Here is a 19667-nt window from a genome sequence, read left to right as displayed (position 1 = left end):
CATGAAAAGACAGACTTGAGCTCTGGCTCGGCCACTCGCTAGCTGTGAATCCTGAGCCAGTTATTTCTAGCCTCTCTGGGACCTCACCAGTGAAATGAGAATGATACTGTCCAATCTTGGGGTTGTTGTATGAAATGAGATAACATACGTAAGACTGTTGTGTAAACTGTGCCATGCTTTACAAAGGTAGAGAAGTATTAATAAAGGTTGGGGGCTGACTCATTAAAACCATTACTATGGCTCTAGCAAACAGCAGAAATGTATATAAGGCTTGGGGGCTGGGATAGAAAAGGATTTTTATTCTACCAAATGGATGGAAGCTGGAATTTGGTAAACAGATTTGTTCTCTCCAGGGACTCCAACACCTCAGTTCTGTAGGGGGCTTCAGTCCACTGACCCAAAGCATGCTCTGTTGATTCTTCCTACCTGAATTCTGTTGAAATCAAGAATTAAGACTTCCTAGTTTTGACAGGGCCTTTTCAGGTTTGTTGTTTTAATCAGTTTTGGCATTTTATCTGGTTTCCTTTCATTAGTGGAACAGCCAGAGACCTAAGATTGCAAACTCTCTCCAGGCTCCTTGGGGAGAGCTCCAATCTTTGGAGTCCTGGTCTTACAAGAATCTTGGCTTGGCCCTTTCCTAGAAGCAGGGCTCTGACCACAGGACACAGTCCAGGCACAGAGACACCCCAAGCTGCTCTCTGAGGAGTCCTACCTCTGTCAAGAGTGAAGCAACCAAGCACGTATGGAGCCATGAAGCTGTCTGGCCCCAACCCCGTATTTTATCAATGACACCATCTTTCCTCTAGACCAGTAACTGGGTCCAAGAGGCAACTGAAATGGCTAAGGTCAAAGAGCCAAGAGCATTGCAAAGAGGCACAGGAAAAAATCTTTCACTGCATTGTAATTTATTTCTAAATTTTTATTTATTGTAAAGGCAATTTTAAAATATTGTAACCTTTTGTAAGAAAATAAGAAAAAGTATTCACATCCCCACCATCTTTCTGCAGCATGGTGAAGAAGGAAGGAGCGCTGATCTGCTGTCTGAAGGTCTGAATTCCAGTTCTCTGCCATCTCCTCCCTTGTGGACTAGGAACCAGTCACTTAATCTCCTCATCTACTAGATGGACGATTAGGATCCACCCATTGTGCCTCTCAGTATTTTTGTAAGAATTAAATGAGATAAATTCCTTCTGGACAATTTGCAGAGACTTGCCCCATGGAAGAATACAGGTTAACCTCTGAGTAGTGTACCTGCTAAATTTTCCTCTACATTCTGAAAAAAGGAAGAAAGGGGACAGGAACCATCATTTAACACTTGCCATGGATCAGTCACAGTACCTTCACCATTTAACCCAACTCATGTAATCCTTGCCTTGTACACTGTGAAGCAGGCCCTATATGTCCCGTTTTACAAATGAGGAAGCTGAAGTTCAGAGAGCTAAAGTATAGCACCTAAAGCAATCCAGTTGGTAAATAACAGACCCAGGATTTGAACGCAGATCGGTCCAACTCCAAAGCCGTGCTGTTTCTTCTGTACAAAGTCAGTGAGAAGAGGACTATTTGGCTCCCTTCCTAGCCCTTCCACTCTGACATCATCTTCACTTCTCAGTAATGAAGACAGACCTCGACCCACCATGGTTAGGCCTAGCTCTAAAGTTGTTTGAAGGATGATACTGCCTTCTGACCTTCAACCTGTCTCTGCTTCCCCGAACTCCAGCCTGCTTTTGTCCACAAAGCCAGGCTGGATGCAGAAAACATTGTCCAGTCTTCCCAAGTCTGATGTGGAATATTGTGTGCTTGAGCAGAGAGCACAGAACAGAGATGAGACTGCTGAAATAGGGGAGGAATGGGAGAGAGGCAAATATACCCTGGTTCAGGATGTTTGAACTGCCAAGCATATTTCTTGGAATAAAAGCAAGAATGGACACTTTCAAAAAGCACCTAGGCATTGACCTTGAGCTCTGCAACGTCTTCTGCATCTTCTCAGGTAAGGAGGAATCCCTGAAAACTCTGATGATGGCTTGGGACAGCATGATTTGCAGAAGTCACCCAGCTTTGGCTAGATTTGCTATCTTGGTATGGGGGCTGAGGGAGAGAGTGTCATCTGCAGGAAATACTGATAAAGCTGTTCTGGCTGAAACCCCATAGGGAATCCATAGTACAGTTTATTCCAAATAATGATATGAAGTTATACCCTCAAATACAGGACCTCAACTTGATTCTCCATTGGCAGTAGACTAGGTTCAACTGATGTTTGTTTTTTTGAGTAAATTAACACTTCTGCAGAAGGCAGCTACATGCCTCAGTAAGCAGAGGATGGGGGAGGTGGGGAGAAGAGACCAGGGGCCCTCAGGGTTGGGTCAGAGCCTCCTTAGCTTCTATCCACGTGGCAAAGCTGTAGGTGTGCTTGTGTGTCTATTCCTCTGTGTCTCTCCCTGCACGTCAGACAATCCAGCTACAATCGTCAGACTGCTCCCTTTACATTTCTGCTGGGGACTTGGAGGGAGGAGGGAATGGGGAAAGGGCTCCCTATTTAGAAATTGCATTGAGATGGAAAGACAATATGACACATCGGCTCATGTCAAAGGAGCTCATTCTTCCCGCCTACAGCATTAGCAATTTCCTACCAAGGTTCAATTTTTTTAAAGAAATTATTATTTGGTTTTAATTTATTTTATTTGCAACATAACTCAACAAGACATTGCTGCTCAGAGCAGAGTGGGAGCCTGCCCAAGGGCAGAGACTTAAGTTGGGGGCAGGAGATGAGCGCATTGGCTATTTCCGAAGAGAGGAGGGCATAGGAGTGGGAGGCCTCTTGTTTCTGTCTCAAACCTCCTCTCATTCTGCCTCCCATTCCACCCCAGCTCCTCTTCCTGCATCTGAGAAGTCTGGTCTGGAGGTGCCCAGACTCAGGATGCTCCATGCATGGCTGTAGGCACAATGAGAACGATGGGGGAGGGGGAGCTGAAAGTGAGTTGGCCTCTGTAAAACCACCCTCAGCTTCAGAGCCAGGAAAGGCTGCCTCCCTCCTCCCTTTGCCCCAGCCTCCTCTTTTCTCCCTCATGTAAAATCCTAGAGTGTTGTTGCTGGAAGGAGCCTCAAAGAGCTCCTAATCCAACTTCACATAGGCACACTGAACCCCAGATAGGGGATGTGACAGCCTCATGGCTGCTTTGGTGCACCAGCCCTGAATCCCAGCCCTCCCAGGCCCTGTCCAATGTACTTATTTGCCACCACTCCATGCTTAACTGTCTCTGCTCCTGCTTCTCTCCTCCCCACCCCTAAACCCAAACTCAGAATGGGATTTCTCTGAAAGATAGAATTGAAGGGCAACAATTCCACTTCTTTCCACCTCTTTCCCTCTCTGGGTTTGAGTGGGACCCTGGATCCTCCCTCCCAGCTCTTGGTGGGACCCTGGGACTCTGAATTTTATCTCTTCATATGGGAAGAAGCAAAGGTGTGTTTGGGGGTTGGGTTTGCAGGGCAAAGGGGTTTGAGAGACAAAAAAGTTTCCATCATTACATGAAGAATTTTTCTGCTTTGTGGCTGGTTATGTGACCACAGTGGTATCAGCAATTGATCTGGGGGCTGGGGGAGGTAGCGGGCTAAAGAGGACAACTAGGGTGAGGCTTTATCTTAATGTCTCCTTCTGAATGTGTGTTTCTTTACCTGTACATCTGTCTCCCTGTCTGTTTCTCTGTTCTCTATTTCCTATAACTGTCTCTCTGTATCTCTGTCTCATCCTCTGTCTCTCTCATTTGTATCTGTCTCTTGCCTCTATTTCTGTCTCTGTTTCTTTCTCTCTGTCTCTCTCACACACCCTAACTCCTACAATCCAACTTCAATAGCTATTGACTGACCCAGGGGCCCTAACCTGTTTCTGCAGCCCTATCAGGGCAGCAGCTCCTTCACACTGCTAGATTGAGAAATGCCAGGTCCGGAGCTGCTGCCGGGGCGCCAGAGACGCTGCAGAAGCGCCTGCCGAGTGTGGAGGCTGAATCCGGGAACAATGAGAAATTATCTGTTAATTCTCGGTTCCTGCCACCTGCTCTGCTCCAAACAAGCTCCTTTGCCTTCAGTTTAGATGCAAATTCCCCCACTCGATGTAAGCAAAATATTGATTTCCCTGCATCACAGGTCTGGGCCCTTGGAATGGTCCTGTGTTTTTTCATTCTCTGCAAAGGCAAAACAAGGCGCTTTGTTCTGTGAATTTCCCCCAGGAACTCGCGAGGGGGAGGGAGAAATAGCAGGGGAGTGACAGAGTTGCCATAAACACGGGCAAAGAGCAGTTCTCCATTTGTATTTTACATAAACACAAACCTGCCACTTGGGAAACTGCTAATAAGCGTGTAGCCAGAGGCTCTTCTGGGTGCTGAGATGTGCATCGGGTGATGGAAAAGAAGTTAATGGGGCCTCTAGGCTCCTCAGGTGGGTTTTCAGAAGCACCAGGAAGGCGAATAGGGATGCCAGAGCCCCACTTGTTTTTGGAACAGCAACCAAACACCTCCAGCAGGAAGGTAGCCCGGATTGCACAGTATCGCCTGCGTCGTGTCTGCTTGGTCCCTGCCTGAGTTCCTAGCCTTCTGCTATCACAGGCACAGGGGTCAGGGTGGAAGCTGCGAACCTTCAACAATTGCCTCTCCCTCGTCCCCTAAACTTATGCCCACGCGATGGTAGCACCAACTGGGTCTTCAGCACCGTGGACAGAGCCAGGGAGCGCCTCACGGTGGAAAAGCCGCCTGGCTGGGCCAGGGTCCTCACAGGCCTTGCCTTAGCCCTTGGTGCCCCAGGCACTAGCTGCTAGGGGATCGCAAGTCCAAGGGCCGGTTGGCACAGATGGCGCGCAGTGGAGACCGCCAGGAGCTAAGGCTCCGAATCTCCTCCCTCCGGAACGTGAGTCACTGCCCGAGTCACTTCCAATAAGCGTGTTAATTAAGAGGCAAGACCTTTCTCCCTCGCCAGCCACTCGGGCATACACCAACCCAGCAGCTTCCAGGGGCTGCAGCTAAAGCTTCCTTCCCAGCTCCGGGAGAGCAAATGGACCTGAGTCTGGGGCTTCAGGCGAGCCCCACTCAGAAGGGGCCCCACCGCCGACAGGTGTAGATCAAGAGACTCCCGAGATAGGCCCCTGCAGGGCGCTGGTCCCCCGGCCTCCCTGACCATGGCTCACAGACTTCCAGCGCTGAGTGAGGCAGCTCGAAGCCTCTCAGCCAATCTGTTCCTGGGCCTCACTCCACAGTTTCTGAGGGGATCTCTACTTTAAGTCTAGCCTCAATCCTCCCGTTGAGCTTTCTGTCTTTCTTGTTATGCTTAGCAGAAAGATACATGATCTCTGGTGCTGTTTCACCGAAGCAAGGAGGTGGGTCGGCGGAACTGAGCGCCCTGCGCCCTCTTGAAATGACCCCCCATTCCTGTTCGCCAGAAACTTTTCCCTCCCGTTGCCATGGAGAGAGACGGCCGCTGCCTCCCGTCGCCATAGCAACATGCGGGTACCGCGGACCGCAGGATTGCGGAGCTCGGAAAGTCTTGCAGTTCGCATCGCCCGCCTGTCTTGGGGTCTTCTACCTCCGAAGCTGGGACTCGGGGGCCAGTCTAACTGCTCCCGTCAGGAACCTCGGCCAAGGTCCTCCCAGACCCTGCCTGACCGTCGCTCTTTCTGTTACGGGGTTATCTATTTCTCTGTCATTCGTGTGGCATGTGGCAGTTTACCCAGTGTTTTCACAAACACGATCTTTCTATCCCCAGGGAGTCCGTGAAGTACTTAAAATCATTACACCTCCTTTACGGAGACGAAAATTGAGGCTCAGAGACGCCCAAGGTCACACCAGGCAGTGAATGCGGAGTGGGAACCCGGACTCTTTCCTGGCCTTGCACCCTCCGAGATTCGGGACAGCCCGGCTTCCCGCCTCGAAACCCCCACCCCCCGGACTCAGGCCAGTCCCTGAGTGTAGAGGGGGCGGCCGCGAGGCGCCAGACTTGCCAGCTGCCGCGGGATGCCACGTGAGGGGCGGGGACCCTGCGGGGAAGTGATTAAAAGCAGAGCGGAGCCGCAGGGGGCCGCTGCAGGGAGGGTCTTCTTGGGGCCATCGTGCCCCGCCCCAGTGCGGCCGGGGCGCGGGTTCGAGCTGCTGCTCGGCAAGCCTGGGTGTCTAGGGCATGAGCGGAGTGTGGGGGGCCGGCGGGCCTCGGTGCCAGGAGGCGCTCGCGGTCCTCGCCTCGCTGTGCCGGGCCCGGCCGCCCCCTCTCGGGCTGGACGTGGAGACTTGTCGGAGCTTCGAGCTGCAGCCCCCAGAGCGGAGTCCCAGCGCGGCAGGCGCAGGTAACGGGAGACCCAGGGCCCCCTCCCTTCCTGGATATCCGTCCTGCGGTCTCCCTTCCCCAAAGCCCCGGTCCCAGGAGCCCCAGAACCTAGACAGAACTCCCCAGCTCGGGATTCTGGATTGGGAGCCAGCCTCGTCCAGCCCTCTGGCCCATCGCTTGCACAGCCAGGAGAGACCCGAAGGGGAGCGGGGGTGGGGGTAGAAGCCCCCGGCCCTCCTGTATTACTACTGCGGAATGCGGGGGACCCCGCAGACAGCCAGGCTCCCAGGACGGGGCACCCTCGGGGCTTCAGTTTCCCTCGCATCTCCAAGCTCGCTCTGCGGGCGATTTGCCAGGAGAGGGGTCCATGGAGAGAGCGGGAGACGAGGGGCGCCCGGCTGAGGAATAGAGCTTGCCTCCTAGCGAGTGTCGAGGTCCCCGGGTCCGTGCGTCGGTCTGTCCCTCCGTTTGTGTGTTCTCGCGGTGAACGCGGGCGGACCCCCAGTCTCTCCGGGAGAAACTTGGGTCTGCGGCTGGCACGAGGTCTTTGTGTCCGGGTGTCTCTCCGGCTGCGAGTGGTTTTCCGCGTCTCCGCTGGGGGGCGGGGGACAGGGGGCGGGGTGGGGGAGGGTATGAGGGTGTTGCGGCGTCCTTCCCCCACCCCTCTCGCCCCTATAACTCGCTCCCTCCGTCCCTCTCGGACTCGGACTCGGGGCCGGTGCGCGACTGAGCTGGCGCCTCTAGCCGACTTTGCCAAGAGGGCGCCTCCTGCCCGATCCGCGCTGACCCTGCGCGGGACGCAGCCCCAGGCGGCTGCCTAGCCGAGGCGGGAGCCCGAGCTGAGTCGAGCTCGCCGGAGCGGGTGAGTCCCGAGCCCGATCCCCGCCGGGCTGGACCCTGGCGCGCAGCTGCGGCGTCTCCGGGGAGTCGCGGCAGGGGGAATGGCGTGTCGCGCCCTGGCGGCGGGAGCTGCGGGAGGGTCGGCGACGTGGCGGCCGGCCCAGGGTATTTACCTGCTGCACCAGTGCCCGGCAGCCACGCTCGCCGGCTGCCGCGGGGCTTCTTTGTCCCGATATCTGGAGGGTCCGGGGCGGGAGGGAGTACTGGGTCGCGTCCCCTCCATGGGGGAGGGGCTGGGGGAGTGAGAGGCCTGGAGATAATGCGGAGTGGGGGTGGGGGGATCCTGCAAGGACCAGGACGCCGGGGTTCCAGGAGGCTCTGCAGGCTCCATCCCTCCTTATTCCCCCACCCCGACCCCAGTAGCGCTGGGCCTAGGAGCACTCGGGAGTTGCTCAGTGGCTCTGCACCGCTGGCGCGGGAAGGGGAGAAAGGGGCTGCCAGAGGCGGGAATTTGGTCCCTACGCGCTGCTCCAGGGACGAGAAGCCAGGGACCGGCGGTTCTGGGAGCAGGTACAGGTGGGGTAAACTCCCCAGCGGCTGCAGGTCCCAGGGTCCTGTTTTCTTTCACTTGAGGTTAAAGGTCGTATATAGAGGTAGATACCCGTGAGGAGCAGTTCGGGGGAGGGGGCGGTGGGCCAAGGGGAGGCTTGTGTGTGTGAGGGGGCTGTATCCAGCCTTGGGGTGAGTGGAGCCCACCTGAGCCCTGTGAGGGTCGTAGGAGGCGCTGCTGTCCCTAGTTGTGGCAGTGTTTAGTCAATGGTTTGATCACTGCAGCAGAAGGGACTGAGGTTAGACATAAAGAACTTTTAGAGGGTGGTACAGAGATGGAGGTTGGGGAAGTTGATTCCCTGCCTTGGAGATTCGCAGAACACATTAGCCTAACAAGTTATTATTATAAGACTCTGGTTCTCTGGTGCCATCCCCTCCTACACCGCGCATACACACCAGACACAGAATTTTCCCTATCAGGGAGTCTCTTCCTGCCTCTCCCTACTCCCCAGCTCCCTTCCATCTTTTCCACCAATGATCCATCTCCAGTGGAGCCTTAATGCTGATCCTGACCCTCAGAGCCTAGAGGGTGAGAACATACCTGTGGAGTTCCATCTGGGATGGAAGCTGACTCTCCTGTCTGTTCAGGGCAGAAATGCTGGGGGTGACGGTGGAAGTTGCTGGAAGTGGGGCAGGGCTGTATGTGTGCAGCACATCTTGGTAGGGGGAGGCACAGGTGTTCTGACTCCACAGAGATACCCATAATCTGGAATGACAGGTGCCTGGATGGTCAGGTTGAGGGTGAGAAAAGCCTGAGGGGTGAGAGTCGGCAGGCCCAGATGAATTACTATGCCTTCCCTGCAGGCTGCATCAGAAGATGAGTTCTAGTTGTTAGCTCAGGAAAACTTTAACTTTGGCTGCTGAGTCACAAGTCCCAGGAAGCCCAGGGTCCAAGCTGGGAGGCTGAAAGGGATATGGGGAGGCAGGAGCAGACCCTTTGATCATAGCAAGAGAAAGATAGTGGTTGAGAGTGGCCTTGGGATTTTGAGAATTTAGGTGACCAGAGGGTCTGGGGAGATGCCATGGAGTTCAGGACCAGGCTCCAGCTGTTCCGCCTCCCAGCCTGCTCTCTGGGTCCAGATTCTCCAACCAGCACAATGCTAGAGCTTTTCATTTGTTGCAGTTTTATGAAAAATGCAAGTGGCTAGAGCAGGCCCAGCTCTGTTTACCATTTTATGTTTTCCCTTGACTTCTTCCTGTTCTAAGTCTCTAGCTTACAGATTTCTAGTAACACCCTGAGATTGAGATTCAGACTCCACTGTCATTTGCTGAGACTCCTCTATAGGCTAGAGTCTGTGCTAGGAATTGCACAGGAAGTCTCAGTTAATCAGACCCTGACTTGGAAACACCTGTACACAAACTGTCCAAACTAAAAGCAAGTTTCCCCTTTTTCTTTAAAAACTCTGAAGCCATAGGCCTGCTATTCTCCTTAATACACCCCAAGTGAACACTAATAAGCAGTTCTCCACCTTTCATTGTGTCATTTGCCTTGTAGAAATGAATGAACTTTTTCCATAAGCCAAGCTGCAGAGGTTTAGGTATGGTCAGCATGGGTTCTGGACTTAAGGTAGCAAGCAGAGGTCCAGAAGTGCTCCAGCAAATGCAGAAACCTGACAGGAGACCTCAAGCTTCCCTGTTTTTCTTAGGCTGGCAGCCGGGAGTGGTTAACTCCAGTTTACCTGTGGCCATGAAATTTATGTGATGTTTGTCCTTCTCACTGGAAGGATGGAATTCTGCAGATTTTGCCCTTTTTGAGGAAAGGTACAATGCACAATCCTTTAGAACCCAAGGAGATGATATTCTGACTAGTGTGTTTTGAGCTTTAGAGTTCTAGAAGCAGGGTCCAGTATCTAGGAGTTGTAGAGCCCTTAGATTTATAGTTCTAGAAGTTTTCTTCTCCCTCTGACTTTGATGAGAACGTCAAGTAGGGATGGTGGTTTCAGTACGTGTCATCCCTCTAAGCTCTGTACAAAAGACATGTTCTCTTCTAACTGTCTGAAGTTTATCTTCCCTGTCCACAGAGTTAGGGGTATAACATGTGGCTGCAAATAGTGAGGAGTGGCATTGAGGCATCTGGATCAAACCAGGTTTCTTTATGGTCTGTATAGGGTTGTCTGGAGTGGGGAAAGCATGCTAAGACAAAGTCCCGTCTAAACTGGGTGGCACCCTTTCTATTCTTGCTTAGGAAAAGAAGCCTCTAAGGACTGAGTCACACTTAGGAACTGAAATCAGAGGAGTCTCTGAAAGTAGAAATAAACAGGGGCATCCAGATCTGGACCCTCCAAGTATAATGACACAACCTCATCCCTCCCTTCTTTCTTCTAGGAGCACTGAACTCTTTCTTGCTCCCCGAGGACCCAGGCAGACCCCTCCTCTCACTAGTTGCAGGTACAAACAGGGAGAGAAGCATAGAGGGAAAAGAATTTCTGGCTGTCTGCCCTCCACCTCCATCACTCCAGCCTTGATCCCACATTCAGAAGGGCCACATGCCCTGACCCCTCAGGCAGAAAGGTACAGTTACCATCCACCAAACTAATAATATTAATAATTGTTAAATTAGTGCCAATGTTCTGTTAGCTGTAACACTCCACATTAGTCTCCGATTTAGCTCTGAATCCCCTAATGATGGTGGAAGTGAGCGCCCAGTCATAAAGCTTGGTGCGGCCGTAATTAGCTTGGCATTGTCTCTCCTCATCACAGCTTTTTCAGGAGCATTAATTCCTTCTCTGTTTGGACTCTGCTAATTATCCCCATTGGTAGCTCAGGCTGGATCTCTGAAAGAAGGAAAGGAAGCAAAAGCCCTCTGCTCCCCTCCCCCCAGCCCTGAATTTTAATTACACCGGTTCTCCTAATAAACTTACAAGCCCTGGCAGAGCTTATTATTAATGGGCCACGTCTGAGCCTCAGTACAGAATAGCTCTGTTCTCCCAACACACACACACACACACACACACACACACACACACACACACGCAATCTCTCTCTCTCTCTCTCTCAGATATTCCTCAGGTACACCTTTTCCAGAGGCCACTGGTTACTTGCCTGGTGGCTGGTGGGCAACCTGAAGTGTCAGCTTTCCAGGGAAGAAGATGGGGCAGGTGGTCACCAGGCTGGTCATAATCTGAGTCTCTGGGCCTCTGTCCAGGTTCATAGGGTCAGGCCAAAAAGCGGGAGTATCCCTCCCATCCTCTCCTGAGTACAACTAAGAAATGCCTGCCCCCACTCCAACTTCTCTGTCCAGCCTGGGACTCCACAGCTCAATCTGTAGTCCTCCCAGATACCTGATTCAAGAGCCCAGATTTGGGCATCAGCAAGTCCTAGGTTCAAATCCCAGCTCTTCTCCTTAATGCACTGTACCCTTGAACAAGTTACCTGGTTAACATCTCTATGCTTAGTTTCTTTATCTTTAAGGGTGTATACCAATTTCTTAGGGAGGCTAGAAAGGTTAAATTAGATAATGTAAAGGGCATAATGCTCACTATGTATTAATAAATAAATAAATAAATAAATAAATGATATTATTAGTATTTTATGAGTGGTTCTGCCCAGAATCTCTTCTCTTCCCAGGCTAAACGCTCTTCTTCCAAGCTCCTGGGCCTCTGCATCACTTGCTCCCTGGCCTCTGGGCTGTGCTTTGTCTATGTCTCTGTCTGTGTCTGCACGAGAGCTCCTTGGCCGAGGCAGCTCCTGCTCTCCCCAGCCTGAGCACTGACCATTTCTGAGGGTCCACAACCAATTCCAGGCCCTGAAGCCAGCCTTCTCTGGCTTTGGGGTGAGTAGGGACAATGGTTCTTTCTTTTTGCTTCCTCTTCCCAGTTTATCTCTTCAATTACAATCTGTTAGCAAGAACGCCTGTTACTGTTACAAAATGGATTTTTCTGACGTGGGAGCCCATTAGAAAAATGGGAACAATAGCAAGCAATAAGAATTGCTGATGAATTCTAACACTATGGGTGGAGAAGAGGGGAGGGGGCACTAGGGCTGTCTTTGGAGAAAGAAGTGTCAGTGGTGGAAGATAAGAAAGCCCTGAGCTGCTAATTAATAACCCAGCATTTTCTGGAAGAGGAGGGAGACCATGGGCCATCACCCCAACCAGACAGTCTCATTTAAGGTGACAAGCAGATCCTACCCTGATGGCCTTGAAGGGGATCTCAACTTCCCAGGAGAGAAGAGGGGCCTGACGTCCCTCAGATTCTTTGTCCTCTGATCTGGAGTCTCCCTTCCCTGCCTCAAAGACTTAGCTTAGCTTTGTGTCTGTTCTGTATACACAGTCAACTGTTATCCTCCACCAAAAAACAAAACATGAAGAATAACAGCAGCTTACATTTTGGGGACATTCACTGTGTACCAGGGCCTGTGCTCAAAGTCTTAGCTTATTTAATATTCACAATGATTCTGCAAAGTAGGAATAATTCGAATCCTTACTAAATAAAAGAGAAAACTAAGATTTGGACAGGTTAAATAACTTGCTCAAGGTCACGCAATTAGAAAGCAATGAAGATGATACATGCTGTGCTGTCGGTCATTCTGGCACTGCCGCCCACCTGAGATGTCCATCCTGTGTCTGAGCACCTGTGAGTTCAGTTTCACAGCCAGGGCTAGAAGCCATGTGCCCCTGTACAAGGCTATGTCACTGGGGTGTGATCCCAAAGCCTAGTTCCATAGCTGTTTTCTCTCCCATGAGACTGCTGGAGAGTTGGCTACTATGGTTTACCAAATCAGGTGCCCATGAAATACTAGAGCTCCTCTGATGCCTGAATGAAAACATTTCACAATGAATATTGAGCAATAGGCTTCTTTTCCCCAAATTTCAAGAAATTTTTCAAGAACATAGGATGTTCTCAATTATAGGTTTTTCTTCCATGATCTTCTTCTTACTTCTTTGGAATTCATTCCTGTTCACCAGCTGGCTGGTGATGGTAACAACAAAACAACTGAGGAGGCAGCAAGCAAATGAGTATTAGCAGGAAAAGCCTGGAGATGTGTGATCTGAACCATAGTTTGTGTTACGTCTCAAGATACAGACGGACCTGGCTATGTCCAAAACCATTATATTATTTCTGCTAGTAAGATTGTTCTTGGTTTGTAAAGACAAGGTTAAAGCTATCTCTGTTGATTAATGTTCAATGGTTTTCAGGTGTTCTGCCCATTAAACAAATTTCAAAACTAAGGACTGTTTCAAATTGGGCTGGGCATAACTAATTCTAATAAAAATAGGTAATATTTATTATATTGCTTATTACATCTGAGGCACTATCCTCAACAGTTTTGGTCTCATTTAAACCTCACAATGACCCTCTAAGGTAGATACTATTATTACCCCCAATTTATAGATGAGGAAACTGAGGCTGAGAAGTGTTACATAGTTTGCCAAGGTCACAGTTTAAAACTAGTAGAGGTAGACTGTTAGTGAGGCCAGTCTGACTTCAGGGCAATGCTTCCTTCTCTCTAAGCTGAAGAGGAGGTAAAGAAGAAGACAGGGAAGAAGCATCCAAATACCTAGGAAGTACTTTCTCTTTTTCAGTGCTGGGCTGAGCCCTCTCTCCCTTACTGGAGGCTTACTTCTAGCTTTTCCTGAAGTGAACATGTGGTGTAAATTGGAAGAGCACTGGATCAGGACTCAGAAACTGGCAGAGTTGCCCATCAAAGTTCTAGCTGCCTCAAGGGGTCAAAGTTCAAACAAGATGTGAATGGGAAAAGGGTTTTGAAGGCTATTTGTGCACCTGTGATTTCCTAGGGGACATGTCCCAGTGGGTTGGCCCCAGCAAGCCCAGAGTGGGAAGGCACACAGCTTAGGTTATCTGGGCCTTTATGCAGCCCTTAGGCTGTACAGAAGCCTACAGCCCTTTCTAATCTCAATGTAACTTAAACTAGGAGATGAGGGATGTCTGAGTTCAAGGCCACATACAGTGATTTTAAATGAGCTGAATCTTCTACAGTCACCTCCTCCCTGCTGCCTGCTTCTGGTCTTACTAGCCTTGCTCACCAACCTTGCATCTCCTGTGAAGACAAACCCACTCAGTGTTTGAGACCTAATTCTCCTTGCACTGCCTGCCAGTGAGATGTCAAAAGCCCAGGCTCCTCTAGTCCTGCAATAAGATTCTTCAGGCATAGGATGGGCCTCCTGGTCTCATATAACCAGTATTGAGTGCTGGGTGCTGATTCCAAAAAACCATGCCCTCTGCCTCCCCTAATCACAGCTCTGAGGGAACAGCAGCTGGGGGTTACATGGAGAGGCAATCTAAATAGCAACCACACCGAGGAAAACCTCATTGTCCTGCCCCACCCCCTTCTCCTACCTCTCTTTTCATTTACGAATTCAATTATTTGTCAGGCTGAACATTTAAATGCACTCTGTGCTCTCTAGATTCCCCCTACTCCCCTTCTCATTAAAATTCTAATTATTACCAGAACAAGTAAGATGTATGATCAAAGGAAAGCAAAGCCCTAGAAACACCTTTTGTTTTGAGGTGACTCATATTGCAGAGAATGCATCCAGAACAGCTGTAACAGAGAACAGATGTGAAGGGCTAGAGATGGCCAGATATGTAGAATAAGGACACATATAGCTGTGGTGACTTTCCTGGTGAGCCCACTAGGATAAAGACCTGAAGAAAGAGTCTCCAAATTATTTAGATCATGAACTCATAACAGGTAAAAAAAAAAAAAAAAAAAAAAAAAAAAAAAAACAACTTAGTACCTCCAATATATGTTTTTTTGTTCCCAAGTTACATACATGCTCCACAGAGGTGATACTTCAGAACCAGACTGGCTGGGTTGTAGCCCAGTTTCACCACTCACTAGTTGTGTGACCTGGGAAATCTATTTAACCTTCTGTGCCACAGTTTCCACATCTGCAAAATGAGGATAATAATCATACCTTTTTCATTGGAGAGGATTAAATGAGTGAATAGATATAAAGCTCTTTGAACCTTAGACATAGTAATGTTGAATAAATTGCCTAAATCTAATAACATGCTATTATTCCTATCAACCTGCATATTAAAAATTTGATTTCTTTTAAAGATTATAAATATTAAAATGGCTTGGTTTTTTTCTCTTGTGTCCACCTGCCCCGAGCTTCACCCCACTGGAGACACCACCACATTGGAGACCTTTAGTATAGAAGTTGACTTAGAATGAGCTTTCCCGGTGTCTGGCAGTCTCCAGGTGAAGGACTACCTCCAGCTCCTTTGGCCAGGGAAAGGCTCTAATGTCCCTGTGCAGGGAGCCAGGCCTTGGGAAGGCTTGGGAAGGGGGTGGTGGTAGGTGGCTCAGGACTTGAGGATTCTCTGCTATTATTACCTATTCTCGGAGGTGATAACTGGTCTAGGCAAGTAACTTGCAGCAAAGGAATCAAAAGGCAGTGCTGGCTTCCCAGAGAGAGTGGCTGATATCCTCAACTCCTTCTTGGCCCCTGATGTGGGATCTCTTTCCCTGGAGCCTATGTGCTGTGGGAGTACCTGGATCCCCTTAGCAGGGGCCTGGGCATTCAAGCCTCGCTCAGAACTTGGCACATGGCAAGTACTCAGTAAATGTTGCTTGAACTTAATTGAAATGAGAGCTAATTACAGCCTTCTCATACATCATTCTTTCAGTCACTCATTCATTCCATGTGCCAGTTTCTATGTGAGGCCCTGAATCAGACAAAGAGGAAAAACACGTGTCATAGTAGCCTACAGTTTAACCAGAGACAGACAGGTCAGGGCAGAGGAAAGAGTGCCAGCCTGGGTGGTGGACATCTGGACCCTAGTCCAGGTTCTGTGTCTGACCAACCTGTGACTCCAAGCAAGTCCCTTCTGTGGACCACTGCTGCCATCTTTAAAGGCACAGCCTGGCCTCACTACTTGTGGGGTCATTTCTTACCTTAAATAGTAAGATTTTTAAGGCATTTGGACAGGCTAATACAGAGGCTTCAAACTTACAAGCTTTCAGGGGCCAGACAGGGAACAGGAAGTGGAGGGTTGAGCTGGTGAGGACATATCCTTACAAAGAGAGTCACCAGTTCCCACCATGTGGGAGCCCATGTTCAATTACCAAGTCATTGGTCTTTTCCAGTGAATTCAGAAGTCTGGGGTGACGATGATGATGGAATTTCTTAACGTTTCAATCATTAAGCAAGCCAAACAAAACTCTTCTGCTAGTTTGTCCACAGTAACCTTTTTGCAAACCCTGCAAAGTATGCCCTTGGTTCAGAGCCTTCTAACTTCTCTACTCCGAGCAAGAAGAGGCCTTGGGCTCAAAGGTTCATTCCCAAATTTGGAGAGGGAAGTGGGATGGGAGGTCTGCTTAATAATTTCTCACAAAGAGGGGCATCCCTCATAGGGGCATACCCCTTTCTTGGGATAATGGGCATCCCTGGGGTCAGGGGTGGGCTGGGGGTGGGGGAGTGAGAGCCCACCTCCAAACCAATCACAACATTTAAAATACCAGTTTTACAGCAAAGCTCTTGAATAGCCACAGGAATGGAGGAGGACAGCTCTAGGAATCATTTGTACACGAATACCTGGGAGATATTGTAGGTTCAGTTACAGACTACTGCAATAAAGCACATATCAAAATAAAGCAAGTCACACAAATTTTTTGGTTTCCCAGTGCATATAAAAGTTATATATATATACACACACATAAGTTATATATAACTTATATGTATATATACACATATAAGTTATATATAACTTATACACATATACATATGTATGTATGTATATATAGATATATATAACTTTTAAACTATGCTACTTTTATACTATATATGTATATATACACACATAACTTTTATACTATACTACTTTTATACTATATATACATATATGTATCTAAAACTTTTATACATATAAGTATATGTAATTTATATGTGTACACATGTAAACATATATATAACTTTGTGTAATTCTATTGTACACTTAATAGACTAAAGTATATTTTATAAAAAGAAATAGAATTATTAGAATAGCACAATAGAATTAAATAAAATATATATAGTATAAAATATACTGTAGTCTATTAAGTGTATACAGTATATACATATATGTATATATACATATATGTGAATATATACATATACACACAGTATAAAATATACTGTAATATACTGTAAATATAATGGCATCAAGAATGGTGAATCCTATTCATATGGTTTTCAATTTACTTTGCCTAGATCCATCAGAGGAATCACTATCCATGGCAGCTAAAGCCTTACAAAAAGTATACATTGTAATATATATACCTATATATATACACATATACAGTGTAAAATATACTGTAGCCTATTAAGTGTGCAATAGAATTACACCCAAAAACAATATATACACCTTAATTTTAAAAGCTTGATTGCTAAAAAATGCTAAATTGCTAAAAATGAGCCTTCAGTGAGTCTTAATCTCTTTTTGCTGGTGGAGGGTCTTGCTTCGATGTTGATGGCTGCTGACTGATCAGTTTGGTGGTTGCTGGTGGCTGGAGTGGCTGTGGCAATTTCTTAAGACAACGGTGAGTTTGCTGGGTCAATGGACTTTTCCTTTCACTAAAGATATCTCTGTAGCATGCACCGCTGTCTGATAGCATTTTATCCATAGTAGAACTTCTTTCAAAATTGGAGTCAATCCTCTCAGCCCCTGCCACTGCTTTATCAACTAAGGTTATGTAATATTCTAAGTCCTTTGTGGTCATTTCAGCAATGTTCACAGCATCTTTACCTGGAGTATATTTTATCTCAAGAAGATAAAATATTTACTCATCCACAATTTATTTACTCATCCACAAGAAGGAACTCCTCATCCATTCTTCAGGCTCCACTTCTAATTCTGGTTCTCTTGCTATTTCCACCACATCTGCAGTTATTTCCTTCACTGAGGTCTTGAACCCCTCAAAGCCATTCACGATGTTTGGAATCAACTTCTTTTAAATTTCAGTTAATGTTGATATTTTGACCTTTTCCCCTGAATTATGAATGTTCTTAATGGCATCAAGAATGGTGAATCCTATTCAGTTTTCAATTTACTTTGCCCAGATCCATCAGAGGAATCACTGTCTATGACAGCTAAAGCCTAAGATTTGAACGTTGAAATTACTCCTTGATCCATGGGCTGCAGAATGGACGTTGTTTTAGCTGGCGTGAAAACAACATTTATCTCCTTGTACATCTGCATCAGAGCCTTTGGGTGACTAGGTGCATAGTCAATGAGCAGTAATATTTTGAAAGGAATCATTTCTTCTGAGCAGTAAGTCTCAACCGTGGAATTAAAATATTCAGTAAACCATTCTTAAACAGATATGCTATTATCCAGGTTTTGTTTTTCCATTTTTAGAGCATAGGCAGAGTAGATTGAGCATAATTCTTAAGGGCCGTAGGATTTTTGGAATGGTAAATAAGCATTGGGTTCATCTTAAAGTCATCAGCTGTGTTAGCCCCTAAAAAGAGAGTCAGCCTGTCCTTTGAAATTTTGAAGCCAGGCATTGACTTCCCCTTTCTAGCTATGAAAGCCCTAGATGGCATCTTCTTCCAATATAAGGCTATTTCTTCTACTCTGAAAATCTGTTGTTTAGTGTAGTCACCTTCATCAATTATCTTAGTTAGATCTTCTGAATCACTTACTGCAGTTTCTACATCAGCACTTGCTGCTTCATCTTTGAACTTTTGCATTATGGAGAGGACTTCTTTCCTTAAACCTCAAGAACCAACCTCTGCTAGATTCAAACGTTTCTTCTGCAGCTTCCTCTCCTCTTTCAGTCTTCATAGAATGAAAGAAAGGTACTGTCTTGCTCTGGATTAGGCTTTGGCTTAAGAGAATGTTGGGGCTGGTTTGATCTTCTGTCCAGACCACTAAAGCTCTCTCCACATCAGCAATAAGACTGTTTTGCTTTCTTATCATTTGTGTGTTTGCTGGAGTAACACTTCTGATTTCCTTTAAGATCTTTTTCTTTGCATTCACAACTTGGCTGTGAGGCACAAAATGCCTCGCTTTTGGCCTGTCTTGGCTTTTGATATGCCATCCTCACTAAGCTTCATTATTTCTAGCTTTTGATTTAAAATGAGAGTCATGTGACACTTTCTTTGACCTGAACACTTAGAAGTCAAAGCAAGGTTATTAATTGGCCTAATTTCAATATTGTTGTGCCTCAGCAAATAGAGAGGCCTAAGGAGAGGAATGGCCAGCCAAGGGAGCAGCCAGAACACACACAACATTTATCAATTAGGTTGGCCATCTTACATGGATGCAGCTCAGGACGCCTCAAAACAATGACGATAGGAATATCCAAGATCACTGATCACAGATCATAGATCACCATAACAACCATAATAGTAATTTAAAAGTTTGAAATAATGTGAGAATTAACAAAACGTGACAGACAGACACAAAATGTGCACATGCTGTTGGAAAACTGGCACAGAAAGACTTGTTCAAGGCAGGGTGGCCACAAATCTTCAATTTGTAAAAAATACAGGATCTGTGAAGCACAATAAAGTGAAGCATAGCAAAATGAAGTGTGCCTGTATTTAGCTTTGAAGTGCACTGTGTAGATCAGATTCCAACTTAATAGAAGTATTTATTGAGCCTACTATGCACAGAGTTCTGGGAGTACAGAAGAACATAATCCTTGCCCTTAAAGAGATTATGCTCAATCTCATTCACTTGAAGTCAACTCAATGTTTATTGAGTTCCTGTCTTGGGCTCAGTGGGGATGGGATAAAGAAGAAAAGAGGATGAGTTAGCCAGCCTCTGCCCCCCAAGGTATCACACCCTGTTAAGGAAGTGGGCTGTAGACAAAAATGACTCTAAGTCTGGCCATAGTAGCAGCTTTAATAGAAATTCAAACAGCATCTCAACATGAATCCTTCACAAATTTGCACATTTGCTTAGGCTGCTATTTAAATTATTTTCCTTTCCCTGTGCATGTGCCAACAGCCAGTAGAGACG

At 47.5% G+C, this 19667-nt stretch overlaps 1 protein-coding gene across 8 annotated transcripts in view; it reads left to right on the top strand.

Moving 5' to 3' along the window:
• The first annotated feature begins 933 nt into the window (after nt 1-933).
• SYT6 (synaptotagmin 6) overlaps nt 934-19667 on the top strand; it is a 69706-nt gene continuing 50972 nt past the window's right edge. For 3 of the 8 annotated variants that reach the window (XR_004664561.3, XR_004664560.3, XM_034930155.3), the window contains exon 1: nt 934-6319. Coding sequence is in view for 1 of the 8 variants with exons in the window: in XM_034930155.3 (XP_034786046.3) it covers nt 6157-6319 (163 nt within the window). In the remaining 7 variants the exon portion in view is untranslated. Of the gene's footprint in view, nt 6320-6914; nt 7163-7319; nt 7711-17150; nt 17239-19667 lie in introns of those variants that run through there. The other 5 variants (XM_034930178.3, XM_034930170.3, XM_055114217.2 and 2 more) reach the window with 4 other exon arrangements.

This window comes from Pan paniscus, chromosome 1, assembly GCF_029289425.2.
Source record: "Pan paniscus chromosome 1, NHGRI_mPanPan1-v2.0_pri, whole genome shotgun sequence".
NCBI lineage: Eukaryota > Metazoa > Chordata > Mammalia > Primates > Hominidae > Pan > Pan paniscus.
This window is presented reverse-complemented; position numbering and strand designations above follow the sequence as displayed.